This window comes from Linderina pennispora, assembly GCF_002104995.1.
Source record: "Linderina pennispora strain ATCC 12442 chromosome Unknown DL89scaffold_6, whole genome shotgun sequence".
Lineage (NCBI taxonomy): Eukaryota > Fungi > Kickxellomycota > Kickxellomycetes > Kickxellales > Kickxellaceae > Linderina > Linderina pennispora.
In genome coordinates, this window is record NW_024468254.1 from 1010086 (window position 1) to 1025750 (window position 15665).

At 54.4% G+C, this 15665-nt stretch overlaps 6 protein-coding genes across 6 annotated transcripts; 3 read left to right on the plus strand and 3 right to left on the minus strand.

Moving 5' to 3' along the window:
- The first annotated feature begins 145 nt into the window (after window positions 1-145).
- On the plus strand, window positions 146-610 carry DL89DRAFT_267520 (uncharacterized protein). The gene has a single exon (XM_040887533.1). It carries the CDS (start codon window positions 206-208, stop codon window positions 563-565), a length of 360 nt encoding a protein of 119 aa, XP_040743942.1. The 5' UTR covers window positions 146-205; the 3' UTR covers window positions 566-610.
- A 1418-nt stretch (window positions 611-2028) lies between these two features.
- DL89DRAFT_267522 (uncharacterized protein) lies at window positions 2029-2746 on the plus strand. Its single transcript, XM_040887534.1, has one exon. It carries the CDS (start codon window positions 2103-2105, stop codon window positions 2451-2453), a length of 351 nt encoding a protein of 116 aa, XP_040743943.1. The 5' UTR covers window positions 2029-2102; the 3' UTR covers window positions 2454-2746.
- Window positions 2747-3423: 677 nt separating this feature from the next.
- DL89DRAFT_292951 (MFS general substrate transporter) lies at window positions 3424-4746 on the minus strand (the record flags this gene model as incomplete). Its single annotated transcript, XM_040890354.1, has 1 exon — window positions 3424-4746. One exon carries the CDS (start codon window positions 4744-4746, stop codon window positions 3424-3426), a length of 1323 nt encoding a protein of 440 aa, XP_040743944.1.
- A 1737-nt stretch (window positions 4747-6483) lies between these two features.
- Window positions 6484-7797, minus strand: DL89DRAFT_223154 (MFS general substrate transporter; the record flags this gene model as incomplete). Its single annotated transcript, XM_040884625.1, has 1 exon — window positions 6484-7797. One exon carries the CDS (start codon window positions 7795-7797, stop codon window positions 6484-6486), a length of 1314 nt encoding a protein of 437 aa, XP_040743945.1.
- A 610-nt stretch (window positions 7798-8407) lies between these two features.
- On the minus strand, window positions 8408-11953 carry DL89DRAFT_257561 (uncharacterized protein; the record flags this gene model as incomplete). The annotated part of the gene is made up of 4 exons (XM_040885540.1): window positions 8408-10646; window positions 10728-11358; window positions 11415-11478; window positions 11636-11953. The coding sequence occupies 4 exons, from the start codon at window positions 11951-11953 to the stop codon at window positions 8408-8410; spliced, it is 3252 nt and encodes a 1083-aa protein (XP_040743946.1).
- Window positions 11954-13199: 1246 nt separating this feature from the next.
- DL89DRAFT_267525 (uncharacterized protein) lies at window positions 13200-15524 on the plus strand. Its single transcript, XM_040887535.1, has one exon. It carries the CDS (start codon window positions 13553-13555, stop codon window positions 15455-15457), a length of 1905 nt encoding a protein of 634 aa, XP_040743947.1. The 5' UTR covers window positions 13200-13552; the 3' UTR covers window positions 15458-15524.
- Window positions 15525-15665: the final 141 nt, after the last annotated feature.

A 15665-nucleotide genomic window follows, 5' to 3' on the forward strand; every position in this document is an offset into this window, starting at 1 on the left:
ACGTGGCAGCCCGCGCATATATGGTATGCAATATGCGTATGGGCCTAGACTGTCTTCAAACAGCGGCTGCTGGGGTGGAGGAAAAGCTATAAAGGCAGCTGAGTACCATCGACCAGGGTGCGGCTTCCTCATCTACCTGCAGTCAATTTTCTCTACACCCGCTCTACTAACAAAGTAGTCTTTCTCAATATTCCTTTATTCAACCATGTCTAACGACGGCAAGCTCATGAGAGACGATGCCCAGATTGCTGCTGGCGGAACCAAGCGCACTATTGGCAAAATAATCCGCAATGAAGCCATGGTGGCCAGTGGCAATGAGGAAATGGCCGCTGCCCGAACAGATAAGCAGCGAATCCATGGGGATGCACACAGTCATCACTCTGGCAGCACTGGCAAGTCCAGCGGCGACAGCCCAGAGGGAATGATCCGCCGAGCGACACAAGATATCGAGCAAGGTGTGGAGGCTGTGACTGACCCCATCGTCCACGGGTACCACGATCTCTTTGGCGAAAAGCCCAAGCACCCCCTCCACCCTCACCCCCACCACCACCACCACCAGCAATAGCTTTGTTCTGCAATTATTCCGCTTTTTACCAAATATAGAACGTCGACAGCTATGACTGTGTTTTCGGCACTTTCTGCGTGCTGCTGGTCGGCTACACATTACAAATATGCCCGAGGATGGGCTGCCGCTACGCGCACTGAACGGCTATTATCTGTGAACCATTTGTCATGCCTGAATAAGCGCAACCGACCTCACCCCCTTGCCACATGCAGGCAGATGAAGTGTGGTCGGAGTAGACCCCTGTCGAGTGCCCACAGTCTGCTCCGCTTGGCAACAAACTCGTGTTCATCATATCTGGCTGTTTTCTTGACACTGCCCGCTGACACCCCCTGCACTATGCAAAAATACCTTTCCCTTGTATTAACTCTTACTGGCCAGTAAAGTCCATTTGTATGCTAGGCACGCTTAAACCACGCAATGAAACTAAATGTCCGGTGGCAAAACAGAAATAGCTGCATCTGGCTGAGACCCTATGGGTAAAGCGGATCTGGAGCGATGCCCCTGACTTTGTGTCCACAGACATGTGAATAAATCTCTCCGTTTTCCACGCCTTGTAAACAACTGACAAACAAAGCTGCTGCGGTTCCCATCGTTTTGCCAAGTTTCAACCGTCTGTATGCAGAGACATTCTGACTGCTTGACCAGGCAATATTAGTAATGTGCTAGCTCCAGCACAGCTACAGATAGTCTCGTGTCCTAGTGTTTGCACACTTGTCCATATGAATAGCGGCTCCTGGCGCCGCAGCCATACCGCGGAATTGAAGTGGGACTCGCAGCTGGCTGTTCCGAACGAAGCTGGAGAACACGAGCGATTCCTATAGATTTTTCCTAGCCCCCTCCTGGCTGATATAAAGGCGCTGCTGTCTGGTGTGCTGGATGCCATTCTCACTACCACTATCTCCGCATTCAACATCCCAAGATAGCTTTCAAATACCTTTATTTCACCACCCATGCCTACCGCTCTGAACCAAGCCAAGGCCGAACTCCAGGTCCCAACCCCTCATCAGAACTCCCACCAGAACTCCCCAACAAGACGCATTAGCAAAGCATTCGCTGACCTCAGTAACCACCGCCACCATCGCCACGAGCACAGAGAGTCGCCACCAAGCAACTTGTTCTCATCCATCGCCACTGGATACAGAGACATCTTTGGAAAGAAGCCAGAAACCACGCATGTCAGATTGCGTGGAAAGCGCCCAGTCTCCTGAGACCTCAAACTTTGCTTGTTACATTTTGTAACCAATCTCGCATTCGCGTGAATAGATATTATATTCTGAGCACATCCCTGGCCGGCATGCTGGATACTGTACTGCTAAAGCGCACTGGTTATGTTTGTAACGCCATGCAGTCTAGACCCTTGCCACACTATCTGCCTAACGGTCAAGGAGCAGCTTCGTGTTCTTGCGAGAGCCCTAAGACACTGGTCTTTGCTGAGCATACCGAACCCAGTGTCTGCCTTCTTGCTGCACGCTTCTCCACTCTTACTATTACATCTATTTTTCTGTACAGCAATTACGTTTTAACACTACCCACTATCATGCCGCGTACACGTGACAAGTTGAAGGACGATGCTAGAATCTTTGCGGGCATAACCAGGTGTCTCATAGGGCAGATGATCCGCAGCGAGCCAATGATGGCAAGAGGAAACGATGAGATTCTCACTGCCAGGGAAGATAAGCAGCGAATCCGGAATGAATCGCGCAGGCACAGCTCAGACAGAGCTGCCAGATCCAGCGGTAGCAGTGGCCATCCGACTGGTGCATCCCACGGGGCCCAGTATAATGTCGAGCAAAACAGCGAGGTGGATACTGGGCCAGTTGTCGAGAGGCGCCAGGAAGTATTCCGCGAAAAAGACGAATATAGAAATGCTGCTCCTAACCATCACTGATATCCCGTCCCGTTTCGTTGACTCCGCGCACTCTCATTCAGTGCCAAAATCTGAGATTAGGGCTGTGGACTGGTGGTCACAAATGCGGCTGTAGTTTACTCCAAGCTATTCAGTGCAATGCGCCTGAAACGTCGTTCGATGTTGCTGCGCAGAGAGTCGGTACAGCAGAGGGCCATATCCACGCGCGTTATACAAGCTGGGCTGCTGGCGAATAGACGACCATGCCGTGTACTACATGCGCAGTCATTCTCGACAATATTAGTTATTTGCATGTCTCCACTGGATTTACATTCAGCCGTGACTCTGTGTAACCAAATTCACACTTGTGCTTTGTTCAGTCGTGCACCATTCTGAATATTGGTAAGCAGGATGGGCTGCGTCGGAGAATATAAAGCTGGCCACCAAAGCCTAATCCTGTAGCAGCAGCAACAGCAACAGCAACAGCTTATCTTGCAAGTCTGCGTGAATTTTCCATCAACACTTTTCCTCATCGAGATTCAGCACAGCTTTGACCATCATCCGCAACTAGAATATCTTCAGCATGCCGCGCACCGGAGACCAGATCAAAGAAAACATCAATATGGCTGTTGGTGAAGTAAAGCAGCACCTTGGCCACCTCATGAAGAACGAGAAAATGACAAGAGGTGGCGCCGAAGAGGTAGCCCGGGCAAAGGTGAACCTGGAGCAGATCCACAACGAGGCACCCGAACGTGCAGCAGAGTCCGCCGTCAGAAACACCGGCAAACGCCCTTCAATTGTCGGCGGCTTTGGCAACCGAGTCCGCGAGGCGGTCGGCGAAGTGGCCGACAATGTGCGTAGCCTGGGACACAAGAAGGATTAGAAATCGGAATGTCTGATATTCTAAACTATAACATACCTCTTTCTTTTTGGAGAGTTGGAAAAAGGATAGCAAAAACAATATACAGAAATATCTATAGCGTAAAGTGGCCGTGTAGCACCTGTCTCCATACTACACCTTCTGGAGGAATCGCTTGCTAGGCAGCTTGCGGATAATATGGAAACGCAGACCGAGGACGACGATCCCTGAGAAGAGAATGAACATGGCTGAGAAGATGATGGTGTTGGTGAAGCCCTGGCGCTTATCGTACAGGTCAAAGATGCGGCCCTGTGAGAGGTTTCCAGAGAGCACGCCGATGCCAGCAAACAGGTTGGTCATACCCATGACGCTGGCCATCACGTCCTGGTCAAAGTACGTTGAGACCAGAACCGGGTTGATGGAGATGAATGTCGGTGAAATCATTCCATACAGTGCACACAGCGCATACAGCGGCCCAAGGCTGTTGGCCTTCATCCACAGCGGCATCTGGATGATAACCGTGGCAAAGTCGCTAATGACCAGCATGTTGATGCTTCCGATCTTGTCAGCAATGTACCCAGCCGCGATGCGGCCAACGGCACTGCCGGCGTTCAGAACAAGCAGCAGATTCGAGCCATCCTGCAGCGTGCCGCCGAGCAGCTTTGCAGTTGAGCCGATGTAGAAAGTCAGTGCCCAGTAGCCGATGTACATTGCTGTCGCCTCGATGGAAATCAGCCAGAAGGTCATCCTCTTGGTGGCATTCCACTCAAACAGGTTCTTGCGGGGCTTGGCTGGCACACGGCGGTAGTAGAACATGTTCATGATGCCGGTAATGGCAAATGTGAGGATGCCAAGGATCCGCAGCGCCCACGCAGCGCCCAGGTTTTCAAGCATTGCCTGGGTGGCGGCAGTGAACCACAGACCGCCGAAGCTGCTGCCTGCAACAGCAATTCCATTGGCGACACCGCGGTACTTGTTGAACCACTGTGGTGGAATGGAAAGGCTAGGGGCAATCAGGAAGGAAGCGCCAATACCGAACAGCACACCTTGGGTCAGAATCAGCTGCCAAACTTGGTTGGCAAATGATGCCAAAATATAGGCGACAGTGCAGAGAACAGTTCCGATATATGCTGTAGGACGGTACCCGATCTTGTCCGCCAATGCACCAGTGATGATATTGCAGCCCAGCATGAGTGAGGTGATAAGCGTACCGATCCATGAGAGTGTCGTGGCAGGCGTGCCGACGAACCGTTCAGTCAGATAGTATGTTGAGAAAACGCCGTACGAATTGGATGCACCAAAGATAAACATGTAGTTGATGCAGACAGCGATTGTCGGAATCCAGCCAAACGCACAGTCCTGGGGACGCACCTTGGGACCGTCATCTTCAGCGACTGACACATCGGTCTTCTCCTCATCTGACTGAGGACGCGAAAGGTGCTTTTCCAAATGATTCTCAGTGTATTGCACTGGCATCTGCTCCACCTGTTGAGGCTCGCTCGTTATTGATTCTGTCGTGCCGTGCCCTTGCATGAGAGTACAAATGAAAGTATGACTGGGACAAAGGGAAAGACCTGGGTAAGATGAAGATTGGGCGAGAACGCCAGTCAGAATGAACTGCTTTTATAGCAGCCTTGTGCTGTCGAGCTACTGAACTGGAAGCGAGGTTTGGGGAAGACACAGGATTGGCATTAGTTGGCAGCTGCGTCTTTGGCTTTTGTTGAGCATAGGGCAGTGTTGCTAGCAACGGAGGGAGGGCGCTGATGATCGTGGAAGATAGATTTTGCGTGAATTCCGAAAAAGAAGTTTCTTCAAAAGTCATCGATTCTATTAGAAGGGTGCTGTTTTGGAAATTCTCCGCTAAGCGAGGAGATTTTTTTTCGATTGCATTGTGACCGAGGAATCAGGATCCGCAGCTCTGGAGTGTGTGCATCCCACTTCGCAGGTACAAGCAAGGTGTGCACCACGGGTCAAGGGATCCCATGCTCTCCAGCAGAGCAATGAGTCCCATGCAAAAAGATAGCTCTGCATATCGCGTAAACGCAGTCACATTTTGTAGAAATCACAGCGATACCCTCAGAAACATGACAAGCGGCACATGTAGTATCAAAGTTAAAAGTAAGCAGGTATGAGAGCAGGTTATGTCCTGCTCTATTATTACGATTAAACCCGCACGCGTAGCAGAGCAACGACAAGACGACAAGACAAAACGACTCAGAGAAAGCCCTGCCATGGGCGGCGAAAAAATTTCTTGGCATGTTGCAACAGCAAACAAAAATGGAAACAGATAGTAGAGCGATTTGCATCCGCCTTGTGACGCTAGCGCCGTATACTCACAATTCTTCTGCGGATTCCGACACATGCAACGCACACCAACTGTCCACACCTGCCCAGGAAGAGTAAAAATAATGATTGTAAACAAGGCGGAAAATAATCATCAATAGGCATATTCCTGGTTGCTGCTGGTGTGCAGCCAGAATGGCTGGAATGTGCTCGTCTAGTGATGTAAGGCTCTTTCCATGATCTGCCTGAAAGATAAATTCTCCGCCACACTCCAGCACGAGACTGGTGTAGAGCAGGACCAGAATACGGTGTCCGATCAGTAATCGAGCTGTTGATATGCAAAATGCATTGCTATGCGTACAGTCAACAAAAATAACTGCCCAAGCAATATATTTCAACACTATACAACGATGTGATAAGCGCAAACGGTATTTATCCAGACCTTATCATCTGGATGTTTTCATCTCTATGCTAGTACACGATACGAAGACAAAGTAGGAAGAAATGAAAGAAAATTTTAATGTTTTCTGGCAAGCGTCGACCCTTGTGTTAATAGTTGATGAGGTAGCCCCTGAAGACCCCAAAGCATGTACTAGCCATGGCCCTTTGCTAGTATTGTTTGAATGTCAAATTCTGTCTACCTGTGCTTGAGCACATATCTTTCTCGTGATGTCATGCGAATGGATGGAAATGTAATATAATGCATGCCACGCACTTTTATACCGACGCTTCTACATATTCCATTACAATAGATGTTGATAGTGGCCTTTGTGTTTCTAATCTAGGAATGACATTTGTTATATCAAGAAATGTCCAAGAAAAAAGTAAAAAAGAAAATTAACCCTTTTTATGAGAGTTGGAAAAAGGATAGCAAAAACAATATACAAGAGGGGTTTCTATAAATTTGAAAAGCCTGGGCTTTCCCGTAATTTACACCTTCTGCAGGAACCTTTTGTTGTCTGACTTGCGGATGACATGGACGCGCAAGAGATAGACGACGATTCCTGAGAAGAGAATGAACATGGCCGAGAAGATGATGGTGTTGTTGAAGCCCTGGCGCTTATCGTAACGGTCAACAATATGGCCCTGCGAGAGATTACCGGCCAGACCGCCAACACCCGCAAACATATTGGCCATGCCCATGACGCTGGCAAGGATGTCCTGGTCGAAATACGTGGCTACGATGACGGCGTTGATCGAGATGAAGGTCGGCGAGAACATCCCGTACAGAATGCAGAGTGCGTACAGCTGGCCAATGCTCTTGGCGGTCATCCAAATCGACATCTGGATGACGACTGTTAGCACATCACTGACCACCAGGGTGTTGATATTTCCAGCCTTGTCAGCAATATACCCAGCACCAATTCTCCCAATGGCGCTGCCTGCGTTCAATGCAAGCAGCAGGTTTGAGCCATCCCGCGACGTGCCGCCGAGTTGAAGTGCTGCGGTACCGACATAGAAAGTGACCGCCCAATAGCCGACGTAGATGGCTGCACCCTCAATGGCAATGAGCCAGAAGGTCATGCTCCTGAACGCCTTCAGCTCAAACAGGTTCTTGCGCGGCTTTGCGGGCACGCGCCGCTGGTAGAACATATTCATAACACCTGTAACCACAAATGTTAGAATGCCAAGGATCCGCAGCGCCCACGCAGCACCCAGATTGTCAAGCATTGCCTGGGTGGCGGCAGTAAACCACAGACCACCAAAACTGCTACCTGCGACAGCAATACCATTAGCGATACCACGGTACTTGACGAACCACTGCGGCGGGATCGACACGCTGGGTGCGAACAAGAACGATGCACCGATGCCAAACAACACGCCCTGGGTTAGAATCAGCTGCCAGACCTGGTTGGCAAACGACGCTAGAATATACGCAAGCGAGCACAGCACAGTGCCGACGTATGCCGTGCGACGGAACCCGAGTTTGTCGGCCAGTGCACCGGTGACGATGTTGCAGCCCAGCATCATTGTCGGAATCAGCGTGCCGATCCAGGCCAGCGTCGTGGCAGGCGTGCCGACGAACCGTTCATTCAGATAGTAGGTCGAAAAGACACCATACGAGTTGGACGCGCCGAACATGAACATGTAGTTGATGCAGACAGCCAGCGTAGGAATCCAGCCGTAGGCGCAGTCGGGAGGACGCACTTTCGGACTGCTGTCCTCAGCGATGGACACGTCGGTCTTCTCGTCAGAGGGCGCATGCGAGGGATTCTTTTCCAGCGAGGTGTCCTGGGGCGGCATGTAGTTGGTTTCGACGGCCAAGGCTGTGGGTTTATCAACAGGATCCATCTCGGAGACTAAAGGAAAGCGGAAGAGGTAGGGCTGAAAAAGATAATGAGGAGCCGGCCGAGGGTGTAGGGAGGAAGCTGCCCGTTTATATTCACTATTGCCCGGTCTGCTCTGCTGTGTTTGCCATAGGCCGATCTCGTACTGAAGTACTACCACTGAAGAGGTGGGGGCTGCCGATGCTCGGATTGGCAGCGGATGCAAATGGCTCGGTCGCTTTTCTGCCAAAAGTCCACAAATCTACTGACAAAATCCGTGACAAGCCTGTCCCGAACACCGAGATTCATGCGAGTAGGATGATGATCTGTGGCAGGCACTAGCTTTTAGCGGAGAATTTTTCTAAACACGGTCTTGCGTTGGAGGGGATTCCACATGTGCACGAGGGTTGCTATGCAAAATGGGCACGGTGACTCGCAGGATACTGCTTGCGTTCATTCAGTGGCATACTCGCTTTCATGTGGCCAAAATGAACTTTCATTATGTATCAAGTTCTGCGCACGGGCCTTGTCTGGTATGAGCAGTTTTATGTGTGAGACATGCGCAGAAATGCTTGTGTATGTGCGATTTAGCTGATCCCTTCCTGTGTCTTGAACGCATCCCAGGCCTCATTCAACGTGCTGAACACATTTGCCGAGATCATTTTTGTCTTGACATCCAGGTCCTTGTCGAGCTTGTCCGGATGCAATCTGGCAATGGCCCGCATATACGCCCTCTTGACCTTGTTCGGCTCCAGGATCTCATGCATGCCAATCGGCTTGAACGTCAGCAACAGCGTGTGCAGGCTCGACAGCAGCGCACGGATATTCTGGCGCTTGCCGTCACGCCACTGGGCCAGCATTGCATCGACCTCGTCGTTGATGGCCAGGCGCTGGGCATCTTCCTCCTGCTTCGCCCTCTCCTGGCGCCGCATCTCGCCAACCGCCGCCGAGTTCTCGACGCTGGCGGTAGCGGGACCGCCAGTGCTCTTGACGTGCGACATCGAGATGGACGCAAACACATTGGCCAGATCTTCGGCTCGCGGCTCGGGCTTCTTCACTGGCTTCTTCACCGGCTGCGCAATCCCCAGGGCCTTCTCGCACCGCTGGATGCCGCGCACGGCCTGCTGGCGCGACGACGGGTCGCGTGCAATTTCGCGCAAAGCCTTCCAGTCAGCGTACGCGTCTTGGTACCGCTCCGCAGCCTCGTTAGCCTCGCCGCGCCGCTGGAGCGCCTTGCTGCGCTGCTCCTCCAGCCCAATGGTCTCGGTGCTGTCCAGCGCAATGGAGCCATGGGCGCGGTATTTCTCGTACAGTTCCAGCGACGCCGTGCAGTCGGCCAGGCTCTGCTTGGCTTCGCCGTTGCGCGCATACGCCAGGGCACGGTTGTTGTAGAGCACAATCAGGATCGGGTGGTCGGCTGTGTGCTGGGACACGCGCCTGATTGCAAGGGAGTAGCCGGCGATGGCGTCGCCGAACTGGCCCAGCTTGAACTTATCGTTGGCGTTGCCCTTGATTGTGCGTGACTCGCGCAGAATGTTCGCTGCCAACTGGGGCACAGGGGTCGACTGCGCAGACCTGGGGGCTGATGGCGGCTGTCGCTGCTGCGGCGGCCGTGGGGGCTGGGTGGGCGCGGTTCGGGCTGCGGAGACAGGTGGGGGCTGGGCACGGCGCTGTGGGGCGGCAGGTCCGGACTCAAGCACATCGCCAAAGTCAATAAACGCTGATGTCTCCTGCTGGCTCCTTCCTGCTGACCTCGCCAGCTGTGGCTCGGCCCTCCTTGGCGGTTCTGGCTCGGCGCTCCTTGCGGGCTGCCCGCCCCGTCTACGCGACGACACATAGACCTCCTCTTCGTCCGACGAATCGTCCCTGTATCGCTGCATGTTCGGGTTATTGGACGGCCACCCGGACTTCCACAGCTCGTCGGTATTCTCTCTCCGCCTCTGGTCCTGCAGCGACTCTTGCATTTCAGTGATCTTCTTCTTGCCAAAGGCGAACAGCGAATTGGCCTGCTTCCACACAGACGCACCGATCTCGTTGGCTGCGGCCACCAGCGAGTCAGAACCACCAGCAAACATATCGCGGGGCTGCCGAGGCTGGCGATTGTACGAGTACCCGGTGCCGTCATCGTCCGATGACTCGTCGTGAAAGCGCTGCGACGGTTGCCGGTGCATCTGGCGCTCGGCTGACTTTTGCTCGCGCAGCAGCTGAATGGCCTTGCGTGTACTGCCGCCCGACAGCTCCAGCGCCGACCGCGCCTGGTCTGCCGAGAACCCGTGCTCGACGATCTGTGCAATCTCGAAGTCACGATCAACGCCTGCGGGCTGGCTGGCCGCTGGCGGCGGATTGATATCCATGGGGATCGGCTCGTCATCGTCCAGCAGGATGGGCGCTGTGGCCGCTGCATTGGGCCTGGGTGCGGGTGCTGCCATGGGCTGTTTAGGTGCGGGCTGGCTCGGTGACGCAAACGGGTCAAAGTCCATGGCGGTGCTCTGCGGCACTGGCGTGTGCGACACTGACCGCGGCGTTGAGGCCCGCTCCAGCGCGTCGAAATTCCACAAGCCGTCCGCAGCGCTTGTTTGCGATGGCTTTGGCGAAGCCGACGGCGAATTGCGCGACTTTTGCTCCAGCTGCTCGCGCAGGGTCAGCTTAGACCTGTCGCTTGGCTTGGCTGTGCTCGTAAACGACACGAGCTCGCCGAATGGGTCGTCCTTGCTCTGCGTCTGCTTGCTCATGGGCGAGACTTGGCCAGCACTGCGGCTAGGCGTCGTGCTCCCGCCGCTTCTGTTCTGCCAATTCAGGCCGCGAAAGTCATCCATCTGGAATTTGCTGTATTTAAAAAAAGAAGGGGTAAGACAAAGAGCAGGTTGCTGCCAAGCGGAGAGCCTGGGCAGATTTCAGCGAACGTACTTTTTCATAAACTTGCGGTGGAAGTCGGACCGCAACATGTCATTGATGAACCGCTTTTTTGGCTTGTCGTCATCGCCCCGCGCCTGGTTCCGGAACACAACGTCGTCATCCCACCTCCGCTTGACGCTAAAGTCCTTCTTCCCCAGCAGCGGGTTGTCGCCCAGCGCCGACACCTTCTCGGCCTGCTCCTCCAGGGCCTCCTGCTCCTCGCGCGCCTTCTCCTCTGCACGCTCGCGCTTGATTTTCTCGAGCTCGCGCATTAGCATGGCCGTCTCGTCTTCGCTGTCCGAATCGCTGGACTCGTCGGCCGAGCTCCCGCCGTCATTGCTGTCGTCTGCTTCGTCGTCGGATGATTCGGCGTCGAGCCGCTGTGCCATCTCGATAAATTTGAGCTTCTCTTGCGGGTCGTCGGGGGCGTGCGCGCCGTTTTTTATGCGCCTGGATTCAAAGTGCCTGCGCTCGGCTTCGCGCAGCTCTTCTTTGAGATCCTCGATCGTGTACTCGTCCTCGTTGCTCTGGCCCGGCTGCCGGTACTTCAGCTTGGTGTGGCTGGCGAGATCGGTCTTGTGCTGCTGGTACGTAATCACCACTGTCTCCTTGCCCCGCGCGGGGTCGAACGTTGGTCTAGCTGCTGTGGTCATGTTGTGGAAAAAAAAAAAAGCTGGGTTTGTGAAAGATATAATATACCAGTCGCCGCCTGGCCTGCGGACTGACCGCCTGAGCCCAAACACATTTTCCAGATCAATCCAAACTATGGCATTTTCCACAGTCACAACAAAATACTGAAAGGACCCCTCACGTTGCAAACAGAAAGACGACAAAAGGAAATACTATGAAGGCATCTAGTGGTGCTCGGCGTGCTTGTGGTGCTTCAGGTGCATAAAGTAGTGGATAGAGTATCCGCTGACCAGCAGAGCGCCAATAACGTGCACGATCGGGGCACCCGACGGCTTGTCTCCGCCGATGTAGCGCGCGTAGTAGCGGGCCAGGGGGCCGCCGCGGGCCGCCGGGGCCGCAAGCTCGCCCTTGGGCAGACCGCGGTACAGCGACACCACCTTGCTGATGTCCTTCACCGACGCTGCGACGCCAGAGGCTGCCTCGGGAGCCGCCGACTCACCGGCGCGCGCCGCGAATCCAATGTTGGGCGGAATGATCTCGCGAAGGCTCGAGTAGTTGCGCAGGGCAGTGGTGCGCTTGAGCATGGTCCGTCCAATAACAGCGTTCATCGTAGTTGAGGCTTCTGGGGATTGAAGGTGAAATCTAATAGCGATTGAGTACAGGAAAAGAAAAGGCTGTCGAAATTGCGAATTTGAAACCGGGTGTATTTTCCGTCCTCTTTTCTGCTATCTCTTGTGGGCACCCCAGAGCCATTTGGCCCTTCCCCTGCTGTGCCAGCAGCGCTGGCGCTGTGCACCAGCCTGCCAGGAAAAAGCCCACAGGCAACTGATAGCAGCGTGATCCAACGCTGTGATGCATCTGCAGATTAGCTGATTTGGATCCACATCACGAGCTATTGATGGCTGTGATTGGGCACTGATGCCGACATTGGCCAGGCGACTGGGTGCAAAAGCTATAGGCAAATGAGCGGAGAACCTGGTCCCAACATGTTCCTTTATGAGGAAAGAAGGACGCGCTTTTCGTTTGTGCTGCCATCGCAGACACATTTCCGTCGCTTCGCGTTCCACCTGCCAAACCGGCTGTGCACCCTCAGCTAATCTCGTTGTGCGCAGTCTGCTGCAGCCCGGTGCCAGCGATAGCAGCAACAACAAAGCCTTCGCACATCCGATTATGCGTGTCCATTCTGCTGGGCATCAGGCGGTAATTAGTGCCATCGATGACAGACTAGTGCATTGTCCAGCCCGGGATTGTTTGCATTCTTGAAAAGGGAAAAAGAGCTTCGGTTGCGGCGAGCGCCGATGCCAGGCAATCTAAAAATACAGCGGGCAGCTGCACAGACAAAGCCAGGATGATTTATGAGCTCACTGCGGATCGGCTTGATACCATCACCATGTCGGGGAAGGGCTAGTGAGAAAAGGCGATATACATGCAGAGGTGTGCATGACTGAGAAAAGACCGTATGCGGTCCCAGGGCCGGGAGGTGCATCAGCGGGAGTCTGCGCATAGGCGACTAGTGTTCAAAAATCCCGCCTGCCAAGAGAGACTACTACTGACCAAGGACCATCAAAGTTATGATTGAGGGGTGGGGCTTTTGTTTACTAAAAAAGCGAGCGGTGATCTGGAGAATGGTTGAGCTGCCGGGTCTTGCCACATGGCTACCATGCTCGATTTGGTGCAGCACCGAGTGCAACATTTTATTTTCTGTGGACGAAAAAAGCCGGGAGCGCACGAAATCTACGAGTGCTGTCGTTGGGGGAGGACCTTTTATTCCTGATACCTAGCATACACGCTTCTCAAACCTTATATAAAACCGCCAGACCGCCCGACCATGCCGGGCGGGTTTTTCCAAGACACCTTTTATTCTCTTTCTCAGTATTTTATTAATAACTCCCCGAGCAGCTTATGCCCTTTTCCTGGTTGCAAACATAGCACCTTGTTGGAAGCCTACTGCGTTTACTGCCCAGCCCTCGCCAGATCGCATTATTTTAACCACACAAACCATCTGCCTCCCCCCGTTGTTCGTATTCAACCTTCGCCCATTCTCCTGACGTGCTACTTTTCTTTGCTCTCCTTCTCCTTTTTTGATAATCGACTTGCTGCAGTTACCACGCCCCTACTCTCTTCCCACCCTCTCCAACGACTTGCCAAATACTCTGTATATGCTATAACTCTTTCCCACATTTTCCACACATCCACACATTTTTATAATGAATATCTTTCGCAGAAAGCGCGATGCGGTAGCAGCGGCAACCAGCCAAGCCGCAACCGCCTTTGAGGAAGCCGAGGATCTGCATGACAACCATGCGACTGTTTTTGAATACACCGCAAAGCCAGCTAAGCGCCGGACATATTTCTCGTCTCTGCGCAGCAGCCCGCCGGCAGCAGACTCGCTGCAGCACCCAAAGCCCGCAGTCATCCACTCGCACATGGAGATTGACCAGACACTGGTAACGCACGACTTGCCGGTGCGGCGCAGCTTCCTGGGCATAAAGTTCACGCATGATAAGCACTCGACGCTGCGGGGCAAAAAGTCCAAGGGCCTGATGCGGCGGTGGCAGCACGACGAGGGCGGCAGCAGCGGCAGCAGCGGCAGCAGCAGCGAGGGAGACTCAGATGACACGCTGGCAACAAAGGAGCCGCGGGAACTGGAGCGCAGCACAATCCGTGGTTCCGCTCCGGGGCGGCAGCTCTCGGCGTATGCGGGCAAGGATATTAATTGTGCGCTCCCGCCGGCAGCATCTCCCAAATTACATCAGGTCCAGATGGCCAGCAGCGCAATGGCCAGCAGCTGTCACGAGGATCGAGGAGCCCACCACATGGCCACCTCATCAGCGGAATCGGGTGCGCCAGCAGCAGCAGGACCCGGTGTGGTTGGGGCCACTGCTGGATCCAGTGTACAGCACCAGCAGCACCAGTACACTGCTGGCTCCGGGTCAGCAGTGGGCTATAGCCCGGGTCAAGCTGGCAGCAGGGTTTCTGTGCTGGGTGGGGGGCAGCGTACACTGAGCCTGGCCCGGAAGACCGCCATGCCAGCCACCACCAACAGGCATCACCCAGCACTGGTCCCCAAGCCGGCGCCAGTGGCCAAGTCCCCACTTCTCAATATCGGCTTTCGGCATCACCACCACAGGCACTATAGGTCCAATGCGTCTGGTTCGCCGACCACTAGCCCAGAGCTCACGCCAACCACCTCTGACACGCGCCAGACGCACGCCAAGAGCAAGCCCAGAGTCCACGACGGCGATGCCTACGAAGGCACTGGTGCGCTTAGTGGGATCCTGGCACCACCCCCGCCCTCGGCACACGAACAGCAGAAGATGGATGCATGGGCAGCCGACGACGACGACGTCTCAAACTACGAGTACGACGTCTCGGGGGCGTTTTACGATATGCCGTCGCTGCCCAAGACAACAGCGGGCGACATTGGCGACCGCTATGCTCTGGCAGCTACGGTGAGCGGCAGCTCGTCTAAGCAGCAGCAGAAGCGCCACGACAGGCGTGGGTGCAGTTTCTCCAGCATCTCGCCTACAAGCCGGCTGTCGTCCAGCTCGACAGTGATCGAGAGCGATGAGCTGACGGCAGAGCAGCTCAAGCGCATCTTTGTGGCCAGCGCGCGCAAGCTGCGGTGGCAGAAGCCGCAGCGGGGGATCTCGGGGCTCATGCACATCCGCAACACGATGGCGCAGGCCAACACGCGGTACATGGCCCGCATGGGAGGCGAGCGGCTGGACAAGTACCAGCAGGTGATTGTCTCGCTCAGCGACCTGTATACAAACGAGGGCAGTGTGCCTAGCGCCAACCGATGCGATGGGTTGTACACGCTGCGATCTGCAGGCGCACAATGGCGTGTGGATAGCGCGGCCCCCAGCCAGGGCTCCCAGATGGTGATGAGTCGGGACCAGCGGGCTGGCGAGGCCAGCGAATCAGATTCAGGCGTCGATCAGTCGCCGATTGCGGATTCGGAGCTGCTGGGGTTCGGCAGTGGTGACTTGGTGTCACTGGTACCAGTGCGACTTGGCGAGCAGGCGCCCGTGTACCGGCCCAGGCGCCGCAGGGGTGCAGCGCGGCGCGGCAACTACCTGATGCCGCTGCCAGCCATCCCCGTCCAGTGAGATGGATGGGTTTTATGTAACTTTTATGTTTGTTTTTTCCTCTTGTGTATTAAATGCTTTAGAACCTTTTTTCATTTCAGCAGACCGCAAAAGGGGCCGGGAAAGCCAGTCTGTGTCTGCAGGCCAAGACGCGTATTAATAGGCATTGAAAGTGACATGTGGGTAATTTGAGCCCCCGTAGATATTGAACACCCACGGTCAGACAGTC